General features: G+C 35.8%; 3 protein-coding genes, 1 long non-coding RNA gene and 1 pseudogene across 5 annotated transcripts; all 5 read left to right on the forward strand.

The window, feature by feature from the left end:
* Positions 1–472: 472 nt before the first annotated feature.
* On the forward strand, positions 473–2,380 carry LOC111374712 (threonine synthase, chloroplastic-like). Its single transcript, XM_022997434.1, has one exon. The coding sequence runs from the start codon at positions 533–535 to the stop codon at positions 2,120–2,122; it is 1,590 nt and encodes a 529-aa protein (XP_022853202.1). The 5' UTR covers positions 473–532; the 3' UTR covers positions 2,123–2,380.
* Positions 2,381–3,538: 1,158 nt separating this feature from the next.
* On the forward strand, positions 3,539–4,833 carry LOC111374714. Of its 2 annotated transcripts, XR_002699181.1 has the most exons (4): positions 3,539–4,007; positions 4,166–4,473; positions 4,635–4,687; positions 4,793–4,833. It is a non-coding gene; the product is annotated as an uncharacterized LOC111374714 (long non-coding RNA). The 2 variants fall into 2 exon arrangements; XR_002699180.1 differs by lacking the exon at positions 3,539–4,007 and having other exon boundaries at positions 4,090–4,473.
* A 337-nt stretch (positions 4,834–5,170) lies between these two features.
* LOC111374713 (putative lipid-transfer protein DIR1) lies at positions 5,171–5,993 on the forward strand. Its single transcript, XM_022997435.1, has 2 exons — positions 5,171–5,268; positions 5,372–5,993. Exon 2 carries the CDS (start codon positions 5,410–5,412, stop codon positions 5,719–5,721), a length of 312 nt encoding a protein of 103 aa, XP_022853203.1. The 5' UTR covers positions 5,171–5,268; positions 5,372–5,409; the 3' UTR covers positions 5,722–5,993.
* Positions 5,994–7,994: 2,001 nt separating this feature from the next.
* Positions 7,995–11,279, forward strand: LOC111374715 (aminopeptidase M1-like). Its single transcript, XM_022997436.1, has 3 exons — positions 7,995–8,410; positions 8,487–8,717; positions 11,154–11,279. Exons 1-2 carry the CDS (start codon positions 8,183–8,185, stop codon positions 8,661–8,663), a joined length of 405 nt encoding a protein of 134 aa, XP_022853204.1. The 5' UTR covers positions 7,995–8,182; the 3' UTR covers positions 8,664–8,717; positions 11,154–11,279.
* On the forward strand, positions 10,477–16,955 carry LOC111374699 (annotated as a pseudogene).
* Positions 16,956–17,710: the final 755 nt, after the last annotated feature.

Genomic DNA, 17,710 nt, shown 5'->3' on the forward strand with positions numbered 1-17,710 from the left:
AACAAATTTCATCCATAATACCAATGAATTCTATCCCTTTAATTGACAAATTTCATGTAAAATAAAGTCAAATGGACATAAAAACACTTTAATTTAAATATTTTTCACATGAAAAATTATACCAATCAAACATAATAATTTACAATTCTCAGGAAAATAATTTCTCATCAATTCAATTCTCTGAAATTCATTTTCTATCCATCCAAATTCCACCTTTACAATCAAACGGACCCTTAGTAGAAAGAGTGACATTACAAATAATATTAATTTCTCCTACCAGAAAGATTTTTCTAAAAGTGACATTTTTGGATATTAAAAAATGTGAAAAATAATTTTTCAAATAATGTATTCTCAGTTTAAAAAGGAGGAAAGGTTTCCTCCTTTTTAAACTGTCTAATCCATTATTTTTACATTATCCTTAAACTAGTCAAAATTATCCTTAATATAATTTTAAGTGTTGCCAAACAAGACTTCCCCTCAAAACATCGCTACTCTCACTCGACACCCCTAATTTTCCATTTTCCTCTCAACAATGGCGGCTTCTCCCATTTTCAGATCCTCCTTTCTCTCCCCGCAACTCCTTCATCAACATTCCTCTGCCACAGCCAAACCCCCGTCCACTACCAACTTTATTCCAATCAGAGCCACCACCACTTCCGACCCCGCCACCCCTCCCCCTTCACCGGCGCCACAATCATCTAACCATCTCAAGCACCGACGCTCAGCAGACGAGAATATACGTGACGAGGCCCGGCGCCACAATGCCGCTCACAACTTCTCAGCCAAGTACGTGCCCTTTAACGCCGACCCCACCTCGACCGAGTCTTATTCACTCGATGAGATTGTGTATCGAAGCCGCTCTGGTGGCCTCCTCGACGTCCAGCACGATATGGACGCTCTCAAGAAATTTGATGGTCACTACTGGCGATCCCTTTTCGATTCCCGTGTCGGCAAGACCACATGGCCGTATGGGTCGGGAGTCTGGTCCAAAAAGGAGTGGGTTTTACCGGAAATTGATAGCGATGATATTATTAGTGCATTTGAGGGCAACTCGAATCTCTTTTGGGCTGAACGTTTTGGCAAACAGTTTCTTGGCATGAATGATTTGTGGGTGAAACATTGTGGGATTAGTCATACGGGTAGTTTTAAGGACTTAGGAATGACCGTTTTGGTGAGTCAGGTGAATCGGCTGCGCAAATTGAACCGGCCCGTGGTGGGAGTAGGGTGTGCATCCACGGGTGATACATCAGCGGCTCTGTCGGCTTATTGTGCTGCTGCTGGGATTCCATCCATTGTGTTTTTGCCAGCGAATAAGATATCCATAGCGCAGTTGGTTCAGCCAATAGCCAACGGGGCTTTTGTATTGAGTATAGATACTGATTTTGATGGTTGTATGCAGTTGATTCGTGAAGTCACGTCTGAGTTACCCATTTATTTGGCAAATTCTTTGAACAGCTTGAGGCTAGAAGGGCAGAAAACTGCTGCAATTGAGATTTTGCAGCAGTTCGATTGGGAAGTGCCCGATTGGGTGATTGTTCCTGGTGGAAATTTGGGGAATATATATGCATTTTACAAAGGTTTTAATATGTGTAAAGAGTTGGGACTCGTTGATAGGATTCCGAGGCTTGTTTGTGCTCAAGCATCCAATGCTAATCCACTTTACTTGCATTACAAATCAGGATGGAAGGACTTTAAGCCAGTTAAGGCGGGTGCTACATTCGCCTCTGCAATTCAGATTGGCGATCCAGTTTCAATTGATAGGGCAGTTTTTGCATTGAAGAATTCAAATGGGATTGTTGAGGAGGCGACGGAGGAGGAGTTGATGGATGCTATGGCTCAGGCAGACTCGACTGGTATGTTTATATGCCCTCATACTGGCGTGGCATTGACTGCATTGTTTAAGTTGAGGCAAAGTGGGGTTATTGGTCCAACAGATAGGACTGTTGTCGTAAGTACCGCTCATGGGTTAAAGTTCACGCAATCCAAGGTCGATTATCATTCTGGGGAGATTAAAGACATGGCCTGCCGGTTTGCAAATCCACCCGTGCAAGTGAAGGCAGATTTTGGGTCGGTCATGGATGTTCTAAAAAACTATCTGATGAGCAAGGATTCCAAACATTAGACTAGTTGTATTTTGTGAGAGTATTAAGTTTTGCTCCTAATTTCCAGTTATTTTTAGCGGGTTAAGTTGTTGCATTTGTTTAACATTTCCGCATTATCATTGCTGTTGGCTGATAAGTTATGTAGAATTAGATGCAATGCTGAGTACTCATTGATTGTATCAAAAACTATTTGAGGTGGTTTACTGCTGTTAGGAACTGTATTGTCACATGAGGGAATTTTGGTTGCAAAGGAATAATGGGTTTACATTTTGAATTGATCCTTTGCCTTGTGTTGTTTATGGCCATGGAACAAGCCTTGCCTTTTTGATTGTTCCATGGAACTGTTGACTGTGACTATTTGTTCTGTTAGTCAATTTTCTGTGAGCATGTGATAATTCATAACTTCGTTCTTTGATGAATGCAACTGTTTGTCAACTTTACAGATGAACATATGTGCGTATGTCGGCTTTCCATGAAAAAGCATACATATGTTTAAGGGTGTTTGAGAATTATGTGGAAACTGGCACTGGTAAGAGGTATTTTTCAAGTGTTTATTTCCTCAAAAAGATTTTCTGCTGAATATTTCTTATTCCATTAACTTTACTTTTAGAAGATTCACTATATTGATCTGCGTGGTTCTACTGCTTCGTATATTATCTTAAAATAGCATTAAAGATGGCATTTTATTTTCCTGTAAATATTCACCTCCTATCTACCAGATGCCATTTGCTTCCCACCAAATATTTTGATCCGATCTTTAGCCTATTGTTTCCTGGGTAATCGAAAGTAGTAGGAGTCAGTTCATTTGTCAAAGCTAGACACATCTGAAAAAGATGTTAGTACAAAAAGGGTGTAACTTCTTGTGCTGACTTGTGCAGCAATAACAGGTGGTCGTGCCTTGCTCTGGAAAAATGAGAACTTATTCGTCAAAGCTAGACACATCTGAAAAAGATGTTAGTACAAAAAGGGTGTAACTTCTTGTGCTGACTTGTGCAGCAATAATAGGTTGTCGTGCCTTGCTCTGGAAAAATGAGAACTTATTTTAGTTTCTTAATTTTTGGTTTCTAATTTGTGCAAAACCAGAATGCATTGAAGAATTTTTTGTCAATTTACTTTATTGCGTTATTTGAAGCCATCCTATTTTCTCCTTTCTACGTGATCAGTTGCTGAGCTTGTTCCGATTCAAAAGATGTTGTTTATGACCATGGAACAAGCCTTGCCTTTTTGATTGTTCCATGGAACTGTTGACCGTGACTATTTGTTCTGTTAGTCAATTTTCTGTGAGCATGTGATAATTCATAACTTTGTTCTTTGATGAATGCAACTGTTTGTCAACTTTACAGGTGAACATATGTGCTTATGTCAGCTTTCCATGAAAAAGCATACATATGTTTAAGGGTGTTTGAGAATTATGTGGAAACTGGCACTGGTAAGAAGTATTTTTCAAGTGTTTATTTCCTCAAAAAGATTTCCTGCTGAATATTTCTTATTCCATTAACTTTACTTTTAGAAGATTCACTATATTGATCTGCATGGTTCTACTGCTTCGTATATTATCTTAAAATAGCATTAAAGATGGCATTTTATTTTCCTGTAAATATTCACCTCCTATCTACCAGATGCCATTTGCTTCCCACCAAATATTTTGATCCCATCTTTAGCCTATTGTTTCCTGGGTAATCGAAAGTAGTAGGAGTCAGTTCATTTGTCAAAGCTAGACACATCTGAAAAAGATGTTAGTACAAAAAGGGTGTAACTTCTTGTGCTGACTTGTGCAGCAATAACAGGTTGTCGTGCCTTGCTCTGGAAAAATGAGAACTTATTTGTCAAAGCTAGACACATCTGAAAAAGATATTAGTACAAAAAGGGTGTAACTTCTTGTGCTGACTTGTGCAGCAATAATAGGTTGTCGTGCCTTGCTCTGGAAAAATGAGAACTTATTTAAGTTTCTTAATTTTTGGTTTCTAATTTGTGCAAAACCAGAATGCATTGAAGAATTTTTTGCCAATTTACTTTATTGCGTTATTTGAAGCCATCCTATTTTCTCCTTTCTACGTGATCAGTTGCTGAGCTTGTTCCGATTCAAAAGGTACTGTATGAGGTTGTGATCAACACTATGGCTAAATATGCATGATGATATCCATTCACTACCTGCCGATCCTCTGGGAGCGTTTACCAAAGCAGTTGACTGCGTTGAAAGTTCCCGTTCTCTTGCAAAGTGGCAGGTGCAGGACACTGTGTTGAAAGTCCCCATAAAGTGGCAAGTTGTGTTCATGTGATGGTTTGGAAGACGTTCATCACTTCATCCGATGGAAGCTATGGAAAATTTCTGAAGCCTAATGTAAATCTTAGCAGCCCAAGAATCTGTAAGGTATTTCCTTTTCCTCTTCAATCTGTCGAGCTTGTAGCCTTCTAATGACATTATAAATTTCAGTACAAGACAAAATTGTGATTTGATCACGGGAAATAATCAAATTTTTAATTCATTCTCAATTTGATACAACGATAATGTTTCTGAAATTGACTTCTCAGGGACTCTCACACCACAAATGCAATGCCCGTGACAACACAGTAATCCTATAAAGGTATGCCACTGTACGTTCACGGGCTTCTATTCTTATTGTTTTGCACACCTCCCCGCCCTTTTTTTTTTTATATAACAGCCCCATGCATTTCATCCAACCTCACAGAGCAAGCAAAAGAAACAGAGTTCAAAAAATCCTATAATATGGAGGCATATCAGAAGGTTGCGATTTCGATGCTGCTTTTTGTGGCCATAAGCAGTAACGTTATCGAGGTGTTGAATGCACAAACCATATGCAACATGTCCGGTGCGGGTCTGATGGCATGCAAGCCAGCCGCTACACCCCCGACCCCACCACCTCCCTCGTCCGCCTGTTGTTCTGCGCTCTCACACGCAGACTTGCGCTGCCTTTGCTCCTACGCCGTAAGGTATTTCCTTTTCCTCTTCAATCTGTCGAGTTTGTAGCCTTCTAATGACCTTATAAATTTCAGTACAAGACAAAATTGTGATTTGATCACGGGAAATAATCAAATTTTTAATTCATTCTCAATTTGATACAACGATAATGTTTCTGAAATTGACTTCTCAGGGACTCTCACACCACAAATGCAATGCCCGTGAGAACACAGTAATCCTATAAAGGTATGCCACTGTACATTCACGGGCTTCTATTCTTATTGTTTTGCATACCTCCCCGCCCCTTTTTTTTATATAACAGCCCCATTCATTTCATCCAACCTCACAGAGCAAGCAAAAGAAACAGAGTTCAAAAAATCCTATAATATGGAGGCATATCAGAAGGTTGCGATTTCGATGCTGCTTTTTGTAGCCATAAGCAGTAACGTTATCGAGGTGTTGAATGCACAAACCATATGCAACATGTCTGGTGCGGGTCTGATGGCATGCAAGCCAGCAGCTACACCCCCGACCCCACCACCTCCCTCGTCCGCCTGTTGTTCTGCGCTCTCACACGCAGACTTGCGCTGCCTTTGCTCCTACAAGAACTCCAAATTGTTGCCGTCCCTGGGAGTCGACCCAAATCTTGCCATGCAGCTGCCGGCTAAGTGCAAACTTCCTCATCCAGCAAAATGTTAAGAGACGTATAACTTCAAGCGAATAAAGAAAGAGAGTGATAATCACGTTACGTAATCCTAATGCTTCTTGGAACATTACTTTGTGTCTATTCATATACTCGTGTGTGCCCGAAGGCTTGTTAGTTTCTGCATTTTCTTGTACTTCACATTGGCTGTAAGCCTATTGTAACACTACATATATGAGTGTAGTGCCTGTTTATGTTTCTTTCTTCTCAATGTAGTTGCATTTTGTCAAAATAACATACGATTTGAGATTTTTACTCTTTGAAACTACATCAAGTCTTTTAAGCTCAACATTGAACATCAGCTCAAGACTTGAAAATTATTATTTGTTTTTTAATTTTTCAAGAAATAAAATATAATCGACATGGTAAAGCATCTATCGTGGATTAGTGTGTCATATGGCAAACTTGCCCAATCAACACCGGGGAAAGTGAATCGTTGGAAAAGATTTAAAGTAACAAAGAATATGAACAATATTATAAGTGGATCAAGTTAGTATCTTCGTAACTTTTGAATTGATAAAGAAAAAATTCCATTGAAGTACACACAACTTCAAGATGTGACGTAAATGGAAGCGTAAAAGTCGAGACAAATCATAAGATAAACTAGATTCAATCCCGAACAAATTGGTTGCAATTCAATCCTCAAAAGGCTTCAGCAACTATAAGGGCAGAGACATTGCTTTTGGTAGTAGAAAGAGAGAGTTTCAATAATGATCATTAAGAATAGAATTTATCATACGTCGAAAGTCAAGTGGAGCACAATTTCAAGGCTCTCTTAATAGTAACTCTACAATAGTGTTGGTCTTAATATCTAATAAAAATAATTGTAAAGAGTTATTGTGTATATATATATATATATATATACATATACACTTTCAAGTGACACTAATAGACAAATAAATCTTAGACCAATAGACCTTGAACATGACTAGTGAGTGTTTCGTTAAGTTATTGAATTAAGACAAACAACCGTAGAGGTTGACACAATGGCTGACCGTGCTCTCACATGGTTGATGTGGGTCCCGTCTGAATTTAAAATTCCCGACCCCCCATTTGTGTGTATGCTGTCATCCTTGCAGTTCGTGTAGCTCGGTCCTAAGTTATTTATATTGACAAGAATTTAATGATTTTCTTCCTTAAAAAAATTAATAAGTAGTATATTATTTAAACACATTCAATAGCAATTGTTTTATTCATATTTGTGACAGAGAATTGGAATCTGAAGTTCAAACTCGATGACAAATTCAAGTAACAACCACTGGTTCTTAATCTTAACAAAGTCAAAAAATGGGTAAATTTCACTTACATCTCTAACTTTTTGTAAGCGCGATACTCATGTCTTTATACCATTTATTATATAATGGTCTTACTTACAGAAAATATTTGTTTGAACGTTAAATAATTACATACGCTTACGTGAAGTTTGTGAAGAGTTGAAGCAAAGGGATTTTGACCTATTCAAATTGCTAAATTAAAATCGAATCTTTTTGAATAATTTTAACATTTTAGTCTGTATCACATGGTAATATTTTCCCTTAGCTCGTGAGGTGGTAATACGATTTTGTAGAAATACTGCATGAACCCATATATAGTCTATGCTCCAATTATTGGCATAGTTTGGTTTTTAGTTCTCACTCTTGAAATGATAGATACGTTCACCTTAGAGACAGGGGCGGACTCAAACAGTTCGAAATGTGGGGTCAAATTTTTTTTTTTTCGAATAACGTATCATGAACAAAAAGGAAAAATCGGTTGTTTGCTGTTCATGTTCGGTGTTTGCACTTTGAGAAAAAATCGTTGGATTGTATGATATATTTATGGACTAAATAATAGATATGGACCATGTGATATGTATATAGATTTAGGATTTGAACTTTTTGGAACAGAAAATCAAGTTTTCAGAAAGGGAAAAAAAAAATCCAAAAAATTGTGAGGTCATTTGACCCCACTTGGATCTGCCCCTGCTTAGAGAAGAGATGTAGCCGCAAGCAAGTTTGGGTCCCCTCGATCATCCTGCTAAAGTTTTAAGAACAAATGATACGTTAGGGACATGAATGCGAAAATTTTGGTAGAGTTTATCCAAGCACGTCTGGAAGTGGTTTATAACCAATTTAAATTATAAATTATGTAAAAATGAGCAATGAATGAGTAGATAGATATATATAATTTGTGGGTCCCGACAAAGGTCATTCTAGGAACTGGAATCTAACGTTCCAACTTGATGACAAACCCAAGTACCAATAACTGATACTGATAATCTTCACAAGGTCAAGTATGCCGGCTGTAAAAGGAATTCCAGAAAACGAACTAAACCCAATCCCACCCATATACAAAAAGGAGGAGAAAAAAAAAGTCATCTTTTCTTATCTTTTGTTGCTTTATATGTCAGTTCCTAAACAAGGATTTTCTTCAGTTTGTTTGACTCACAGTGCAAGAGTGATCAGAAAATAGTGAGTAATGGAGTTTGAAGAACAAAAGCTTGAACACTTCAAAGAACAAACCAGACTTCCGGATTTCGCAGTTCCTAAACGTTATGATCTCACTCTAAAACTTGATCTTTTGGGTTGTACTTTTTCTGGGTTTGTACTCGTTGATGTTGTCATCAATCGAGCCACGAGATTCCTCGTCTTGAATGCACTTGAACTAGTCATTCATCAAGTCTCCTTCGCCAACTTTCAATCTCAAGTAACTTACTTACTTAAACTTATAGGAACTCAAGAATTAACAATTCACTTTTGATCATTCTTGTTTTTTCTTGCAGAAATATGTTCCATCAGATATTGTCGTTGACAACGAAGCCGAGATACTAGTGCTGGTGTTTGATCAGGTATTGAATGTGGGCAATGGAGTACTGGAGATCAGATTTTCAGGGGTTCTTAATGAACAATTGAAGGGCTTCTACAGATGGTGCCTTCTCTTTTTTCTTCAATTTTTCTAATTTCCTATATGTTCTCTGCTTGATTTTTCCTTCAATTGATTTGAGGAAAGATATTTTTGTGTATTGTCATGAATGTTCAATAGCAATTGTTTTATTCATATTTGTGACAGAGAATTGGAATCTGAAGTTCAAACTCGATGACAAATTCAAGTAACAATCACTGGTTCACAAAGTCAAAAAATGGGTAAATTTCACTTACATCTCTAACTTTTCGTAAGTGCGATACTCATGTCTTTCTACAATTTATTATATAATGGTCTTACTTACAGAAAACATTTGTTTGAACGTTAAATGATTACATACGCTTACGTTACGTGACGTTTGTGATGAGTTGAAGCAAAGGGATTTTGACCTATTCAAATTGCTAAATTAAAATCGAATCTTTTTGAATAATTTTAACATTTTAGTCTGTATCACATGGTAATAAGATTTTGTAGAAATACTGCATGAACCCATATATAGTCTATGCTCCAATTATTGGCATAATTTGGTTTTTAGCTCTCACTCTTGAAATGATAGATTTGTCAACAAATACTGCATGAACCCATATAGTTGTGATTTGTCAACAAATATCTTTCGATCAAACAACCTAATACAAAAAGCATTCGCTCAATTTGATATCAAGTTGTCTAATAAACTCTATAAGGTGGTTCATAATGGTTAATTAATCGAATTATTCAAAATATTGAGTTGGTAAAGTTGGAAACATAAGATATTTCAACACTTGAAAGTAGTATTTGGTCAATGGAATGGGGAAAAGGAGTATCAACCTTTAAAAGGAGGACCGCAAGCAACATTTTATTCTTTATGCAAAAATTGAAAAAGAAATGTTCGTGTAATTATCTTTAGAAAGTAGGGGTATTTGTGGAAAGTTATACCTTACACTTTCGACTTTTCAGACATTAGAGATGCAGCTATCCGTTATACCATGCATAGGCCCCCGTTGGCCTCATTTTTACAAATTAAAATGGGTGAAATGATATTTTTTTCTTGAACACATGCTTGGAACCGAACCTACCATCTGTCAGCCAGCCATTCCACAACTTGCACCACTTGCTGACGTCTACAAGATTTTTCTTTAATCTCCCGCAGCTGCCCCCCAACAATATCAGGGCCCATGTGGCTTAATTCTATAGGGATAGGCTTTTGATTTGATAATATTTCGATGAACCTTTATCCCGCAGGATTGGAAGTTTCAGGGTTAGCTTCCAATTGATTCTAACAACATATTGCACAGAACAACACATTTCATCTTTTTTTCTTTTTTTTAATCAAAATTTACTAAAAGCCTGTTTGGACCCCATTTTTTCATCAAAAAAATTAATTTTTTGACTGTTATTATACTATTTCAGCCGTTATATTTGACTTCTTCTCTCACAGGTGAACTCCACTTTTCTCCAAATAGTCAAAAAATCAATTCTCAAAATTACTCCCAAACAAGCTCTAAAGATTCTGATTTTTATTTAAATGAAGCAAGTTTGGGTCCCCTTGATCAGCCTGCTAAAGTTTTAAGAACAAATGATACATTAGAGACATGAATGCTACGCTTATAATAGAAAATTTTGGTGGAGTTTATCTAAGCATGTCTGGAAGTGGTTTATAACCTATTTAAATTATAAATTATGTAAAAATGAGCAATGAATGAGTAAATAGGTATATATAATTTGTGGGTCCCAACAAAGGTCATTGTGGGAAATGGAATCTAACGTTCCAACTTGATGACAAACCCAAGTACCAATAACTGATACTGATAATCTTCACAAGGTCAAGCATGCCGGCCGTAAAAGGAACTCCAGAAAACGAACTAAACCCAATCCCACCCAAATACAAAAAGGAGGAGAAAAAAAAAAGTCATCTTTTCTTATCTTTTGTTGCTTTATATGTCAGTTCCTTTACAAGGATTTTCTTCAGTTTGTTTGACTCAGAGTGCAAGAGTGATCAGAAAATAGTGGGTAATGGAGTTTGAAGAACAAAAGCTTGAACACTTCAAAGAACAAACCAGACTTCCAGATTTCGCAGTTCCTAAACGTTATGATCTCACTCTAAAACTTGATCTTTTGGGTTGTACTTTTTCTGGGTTTGTACTTGTTGATGTTGTCATCAATCGAGCCACGAGATTCCTCGTCTTGAATGCACTTGAACTAGTCATTCATCAAGCCTCCTTCGCCAACTTTCAATCTCAAGTAACTTACTTACTTAAACTTATAGGAACTCAAGAATTAACAATTCACTTTTGATCATTCTTGTTTTTTCTTGCAGAAATATGTTCCATCAGATATTGTCGTTGATAACGAAGCCGAGATACTAGTGCTGGTGTTTGATCAGGTATTGAATGTGGGCAATGGAGTACTGGAGATCAGATTTTCAGGGGTTCTTAATGAACAATTGAAGGGCTTCTACAGATGGTGCCTTCTCTTTTTTCCTTAATTTTTCTAATTTCCTATATGTTCTCTGCTTGATTTTTCCTTCAATTGATTTGAGGAAAGATATTTTTGTGTATTGTCATGAAACAAATTATAGAATGAGGAATTTAAAATGGGAACTTTCAATGTTTTGGATAAATCTTTGAGTCTTCTGAAATTTGGGAGGCAACTCTTTTTTTTTTTTTTTTCGTTTTTTTTTGCCTTTTTTTTGTTTTTGGTTTTCCTCTTTTACCTTAGAAATAGTTATTTGTAACTCAATTTCGATATATTAGAATAAAACATGATTGCAGTAAAGATTACCTTTGTGATCGAAGTAGAAAAGACAGTTCTTTTAACTTAGAGTTCTACCCTTCGTTCACTATGCTCAACAGTGTAGAAGTTCTGGATGTCTGAACAAAGAAAAGGTTGCTTCGATTTATTCATGGTTTGTTTTGTTTAATTTAGTTTATTTCTTATCCAAAATCTTGAACAAAACATTAATTGTGACAGTACTTACATTGATGAAATAAATTATAGAATGAAGAATTTAAATTGGGAATTTCAATGTTTTGGATAAACCATTAAGTCTTCTGAAACTTGGGAGGTTATTTTGTTTTTTCCTTAGAAATAGTTATTAATAACTTGATTTCGAAACATTAGAAGATAACATGATTGCAGTAATGATTATTTTTGCATTCGAAGTAGAAATATAGTTTGTTTTTTTAATTTTAAACTCAGAGTTCAACCAGTTGTTCACTATGCTCTACATTGTCAAAGTTCTAGATGTCTGAACGAAGAAAAGATTGCTTCAATTTATCCATGGTTTGTTTTGTTTTGTTTTGTTTATTTCTTATCCCAAAATCGTGAACAACACATTAATTATGACAGTACTTACATGGATGAAGGAGAAAAGAAGAATATGGCTGCGACTCAATTTGAGGCAGTGGACGCACGAAGGTGCTTTCCATGCTGGGATGAACCTGCTCTCAAGGTCCATACCAAAAAAAAAAAAAAATTCGATCTCATTAAGTCGATTTGGTGCTTCTCTTTGGGATGATCAAAGTTGGATGTGGTGCAAGAACGCTTTAAGAACCAATCTTTGAAATTTATGCATTTTAATAGATGGACTAATCTTTTGATTAACAATTTTCTCTACATGTTTGGTCTTGTGACAATATCCTCTTTGCAGGCTACCTTCAAGATAACATTAGAAAACGTTCCATTGGAGTTGACAGCATTGTCAAATATGCCAATTTTAGAGGAAAAACTTGATGGGCACCTTAAGACTGTTTATTTTGAAGAATCAGTAGTTATGTCGACTTATTTGGTGGCTGTTGTAGTTGGTTTGTACGACCACATTAAAGACATAACAGATGATGGTATGCATAAATACATTGTCGAGGGGATGCTATATTAAAATATTCGTGTTTGTCCATTTCTAAAGTTTAACTAATCCTAAACTATTTGTGCAGGAATCATGATCCAAGTATATACTCCTACCGGTAAAAGTGAGAAGGGGAAGTTTGCTTTAAATATAGCAATGAAGACACTGGACTTTTTTGAGAAGTAAGTGATCTTAAGTATACATATAATTCATCGAAATTTGTGTTGATGATTGGTAGTGTTGCAAAAACGCGGTTGTATATTAAATGCCAATTCAGATTAAATGTTAGGTTCATTTTATTTTTATATTTGCTTGAATTTTAAATTACTGTGGAATTATACAGGTATTTTTCAATGCCTTATCCTCTTCCGAAGCTTGATATGGTTTCAGTTCCTGAATTTTCTGGTGGAGCCATGGAGAATTATGGATTGATTACATATCGAGAAACTGAGCTGCTTCAAGATGAATTGCATTCTGCTGCAGCTAACGTAATAAGGGTAGGTAACAAATCCGCATATATATTTTACCAATTTTTGCCTCGGAAAATATGATAACAAGAAGTATTACTCAATTTTTCTATTATTTTTTGAATCTGTGACAGCTTACAATTGTTGTGGCACATGAAGTTGCTCACCACTGGTTTGGTAACTTGGTTACAATGGAATGGTGGACTCATCTATGGCTTAATGAGGGGTTTGCAACTTGGGTAATCCTTCTCAGCATAATGCGATTCAGTGATTATAATGTCTTTGCTATTGCCTAATTTTGCAATCCAATGCTCTTAGGTAAGTTATTTGGTTACTGATAAGTTAGTCCCCGAGTGGAAAATTTGGAATCAGTTTCTTCGAGAGATGACTAGTGGCCTGCGTATGGATGGCTTGGAACAATCTCATCCAATCGAGGTAAATGTTATAGATGTAGAATAAATTTTTACTATTTCTTGAGCTTGTGTTAGTCATTTATTGGATGGTTATAAAATTTTTGAGCAGGTGGAAATACACCAAGCTCGATCAGTTCTTGAATTTTTTGATGCAATAAGCTACAGAAAGGGTTCATCAGTGATTCGGATGTTACAGGATTATCTTGGTGATGAAATATTCCAGGTAGTAAAATCCATTATCCAACTTTTCGATGATTGTCAATATATAATCAATATTACACTTCTTCCTTCTTTTACGTGATTACATCAATAGAATATCATTATTTTGAAATTTTGCCAACCTTCCTACTTCTTTATTATATCAGAAGTCTTTAGGTATGTACATGAAGAAATATGCATTTGCAAATGCCAAGACTGAAGACTTGTGGAATGTTCTCACAGAAGTATCTGGCGTTGAAGTTAACACAATCATGGAGATATGGACAAAGCAAAAAGGCTATCCGGTTATCTCTGTAGAGCTGAAAGATCGTGTCTTGAAATTCGAACAGGTTCATATATTCATTTTCTTTATGGTGAACAAATTCTATTTTGCCATAAATGATACCTCTCCATCGTCTGTAGAATCAATTTCTATCTTCTGGTTCATGTTCTGATGGTCAATGGATTGTCCCAATTATCCTGTCCCTTGGTTCATACAGTAAGCAAAAAAAGTTCCTTCTACAAACGAAAAATGGGCAATTGGATATAGCGGAATTTTTCCATTCTTCTGATATAAGTTCAAGCGGTCACGAACAGCATAACCAGAAGGATTTTGGCAATAATGGATGGATCAAAATAAATGTACACCAGGCTGGTTTTTACAGGGTGAAGTATGATAATAACCTTATGGTTGGGTTAAAGAATGCTATAGAGGGCAACTACTTATCAGCAGCAGATGAATATGGTGCACACTATTTTCTCTAACTCCTTTTAATTATTATTGATTGATTTAATTCTCATGCTCGATATTTTGTAACGATTATGATTCGTACGATACTTTCTTCATAGTCCACCTTACCAGACATGATATGACCGGTATAGCTGTGCTTATGCTTTTTCTTTATTTATTCATTGGGTATTCACTGCAAAATTTCTTCTCAGGAATTTTGGATGATACATTTGCTCTTTGTGAGGCTTGTGAGATGCCATTTTCATCTTTGCTTTCCCTGATGGAGGTGTATAGGAAGGAACTTGATTACATCGTACTATCAAGACTTATTGATGTATGAAGTTTCTGTTGCATTTCAGTAATCACATATTTGAAGTATAGAGATTAATTCTGTGAATTTTTCCAACAGGTATGCTATAGTGCCGTGAATATTATTAGCGATGCCATTCCAGAGTTGGTGTCTGATTTGAAACAATTCTGCATCAATCTCCTCCTATTATCAGCAGAGTGAGAATGCCATACATTTGCTTGTACTTTAAATTTAATCAGTTGAATGAATTTATATCCTTTTCACATTAGTAATCAACAATTGCTTTTCATCTCTGCTGCTACATTTATGTTGAAAAATAAAGTGATTAAATTCAAGGATCTATATATCCGATTATATCTGGTTTAATAGGAAATTAGGTTGGGATGCTGCATCTGAAGAAAGCCAATTAAATGCACATTTGAAGTATAGAGATTAATTCTGTGAATTTTTCCAACAGGTATGCTATAGTGCCGTGAATATTATTAGCGATGCCATTCCAGAGTTGGTGTCTGATTTGAAACAATTCTGCATTAATCTCCTCCTATTATCAGCAGAGTGAGAATGCCATACATTTGCTTGTACCTTAAATTTAATCAGTTGAATGAATTTATATCCTTTTCACATTAGTAATCAACAATTGCTTTTCATCTCTTCTGCTACATTTATGTTGAAAAATAAAGTGATTAAATTCAAGGATCTATATATCCGATTATATCTGGTTTAATAGGAAATTAGGTTGGGATGCTGCATCTGAAGAAAGCCAATTAAATGCACTGATGAGGGAAGAGGTTCTGAAGGCATTGGCTAGTTTTGGCCATCCTCAAACTCGTGAAGAAGCAACGAAACGGTTTCATGCATTTTTAGACAATAGAAACACGTCACTTCTTCCGGTTAACACCAGAAAGGTAACATAAGACAAGATTTTAATTCATTTTTCTATCTTAATACTACTTAACATTGTCTAATCCACCTTAATGAACATGCGATAACACATTCTGTAGGCTGCTTATACAGCTATAATAAGGAATACAAGTGCTGACAATAGGGATGGACTAGATTGGCTCCTAAAGTTATATAGAGAAGTTGGATCAGTGCAAGAAGAGACAAGGGTCTTATGTAAGAATGTGGATTCGAATTAACATTAATCTTTCACTGCCGATGTCTTCATATCTATAAAAGCTTGCGAGAAGCAACGAAACGGTTTCATGCATTTTTAGACAATAGAAACACGTCACTTCTTCCGGTTAACACCAGAAAGGTAACATAAGACAAGATTTTAATTCATTTTCTATCTTAATACTACTTAACATTGTCTAATCCACCTTAATGAACATGCGATAACACATTCTGTAGGCTGCTTATACAGCTATAATAAGGAATACAAGTGCTGACAATAGGGATGGACTAGATTGGCTCCTAAAGTTATATAGAGAAGTTGGATCAGTGCAAGAAGAGACAAGGGTCTTATGTAAGAATGTGGATTCGAATTAACATTAATCTTTCACTGCCGATGTCTTCATATCTATAAAAGCTTGCCCAAGTTTAAGTTCATATACTTTTATGACCTTTTCTAGGCTCTATAGCATCTTCTCCGGACCCAATTATAGTTACAGAAGTTCTGAATTTGATGTTATCCGATGAGGTATTAGACTTTACAACGAACCACATTTCTGATTCCCGAGTACATCACTGATTTTCATTCTTGCTCCACTGCAGGTTCGTCGTCAAGATATAGTGTACATACTTTCAGCAATAAGCTGGGAATGATGAAAAAGCGTATTCTTGGACAAGTTTTGCTTTCAATATAAATAAACAGAAAAAGAAAAGCACAACTTGTCCAACAAGATGCATTTTGCCTAGCACAAGCGAATTGCCTAAACTTGAAGTTGAAACAAGAGTGAACTAATACAATGCATAAAAGAAAAATAATGTAATAGTTCGTTTAAGGTCTCCAACTCTTGCGTTTTTCTTTTTTTTTTGCTTGCCAAAAATTAAACCAGAAATCTAAATAATTTTTCTTGTTCTGTAATGTTTCCAGTTTAGCAGCCATGAGATGGCGGACGAAGTGGAAGAATTTTTCGCAACCCACCCAGTTCCATCAGTCGCCATGAATCTGAAACAAAGCCTGGAACTAGTAAGAATCAAAGCAAGGTGGATTGAACACATAAAGAAAGAGAAAGAATCACTCAAGGAGTTAAAAATGTTTTCTTTAGTACTAACATAAGCCTGTGCTTGATATGCATTCATTGTCTGTTAAAATGAGCATGAACAATTTGTAAGTACTATACTGTTGTAACTTTTATTGATTACAAATTCTGTAATTATTATAGTTTCACTTATTTTTGGCATGCAACTTATTCTCAATGAAAATCTAGCTCTTATTCCTCATTTTTACTACTTTTTTGGTTAATCTCAATGAGCATAAAAAGTTTGTTCAATTTGACTGGCATTCTTGAGTCATGCTTGATAGATTTGTTTTGCATACTTAAGTATTCCCTACACATCCACTTGTGTCGTCCGAATAAATTGAAGTTGACTTGAAGTCAAGATGAATATAAAATTTTACAAATTTAAATTTACCGTTTTGGCTCATATTTCTTCAGAAATGGGTCTTCTCAAGCTTCAATTTACTGCAAAAATTAGAAATAAAGCATTAAAATGACTTAGCAGCAATTTTAGATTTTATTCACTTCGTATATTCCATGTTCTTGTGAGGAAAAAAGTGAGAATTGTAGATGAAACATTGCTTTTTAGTGTAAGGAGGGTTTCTATTCATATTTCAAAGAATCCAATGCAAACTTATACTATTTCCTATCTTCTCTCTAGAAGTCGGAATATATTGGTCAAAAGAAGGGTATTATTATAGTGGAGATTTGAGTTTATCCTCTAGCATAAAAAGGATCGAACTACACAACATTCAGTTAAATTGTTGCATTCTAGAGGGAACAAGTAAATAGGATTTCTAAAGCACCAGTGATTGAGGATTTCCAACGCTGAAAATGGGTTAAATCTTGTTAAAGAAAGGAAGATACTAGTGCCTCAACCTAATTGATTACAACGTCACTTCTTAAATTAACTATAAATTTTTATTTATAATTGTAATTTTACTAACACCTATAACCATATGCAGACCAATGTTTTCA

This window comes from Olea europaea, unplaced genomic scaffold (assembly GCF_002742605.1).
Source record: "Olea europaea var. sylvestris unplaced genomic scaffold, O_europaea_v1 scaffold1279, whole genome shotgun sequence".
Taxonomy (NCBI): Eukaryota; Viridiplantae; Streptophyta; class Magnoliopsida; order Lamiales; family Oleaceae; genus Olea; species Olea europaea.

What these genes read in the sequence shown, in the direction of transcription:
- LOC111374715 (XM_022997436.1), top strand. Translation starts at nt 8,183, where the DNA reads ATGGAGTTTGAAGAACAAAAGCTTGAACACTTCAAAGAACAAACCAGA. An exon ending in TCGCCAACTTTCAATCTCAA is followed by an intron (nt 8,411 to 8,486) that starts GTAACTTACTTA and finishes TTTTTCTTGCAG; the next exon opens with AAATATGTTCCATCAGATAT.
- LOC111374713 (XM_022997435.1), top strand. Translation starts at nt 5,410, where the DNA reads ATGGAGGCATATCAGAAGGTTGCGATTTCGATGCTGCTTTTTGTAGCC.
- LOC111374712 (XM_022997434.1), top strand. Translation starts at nt 533, where the DNA reads ATGGCGGCTTCTCCCATTTTCAGATCCTCCTTTCTCTCCCCGCAACTC.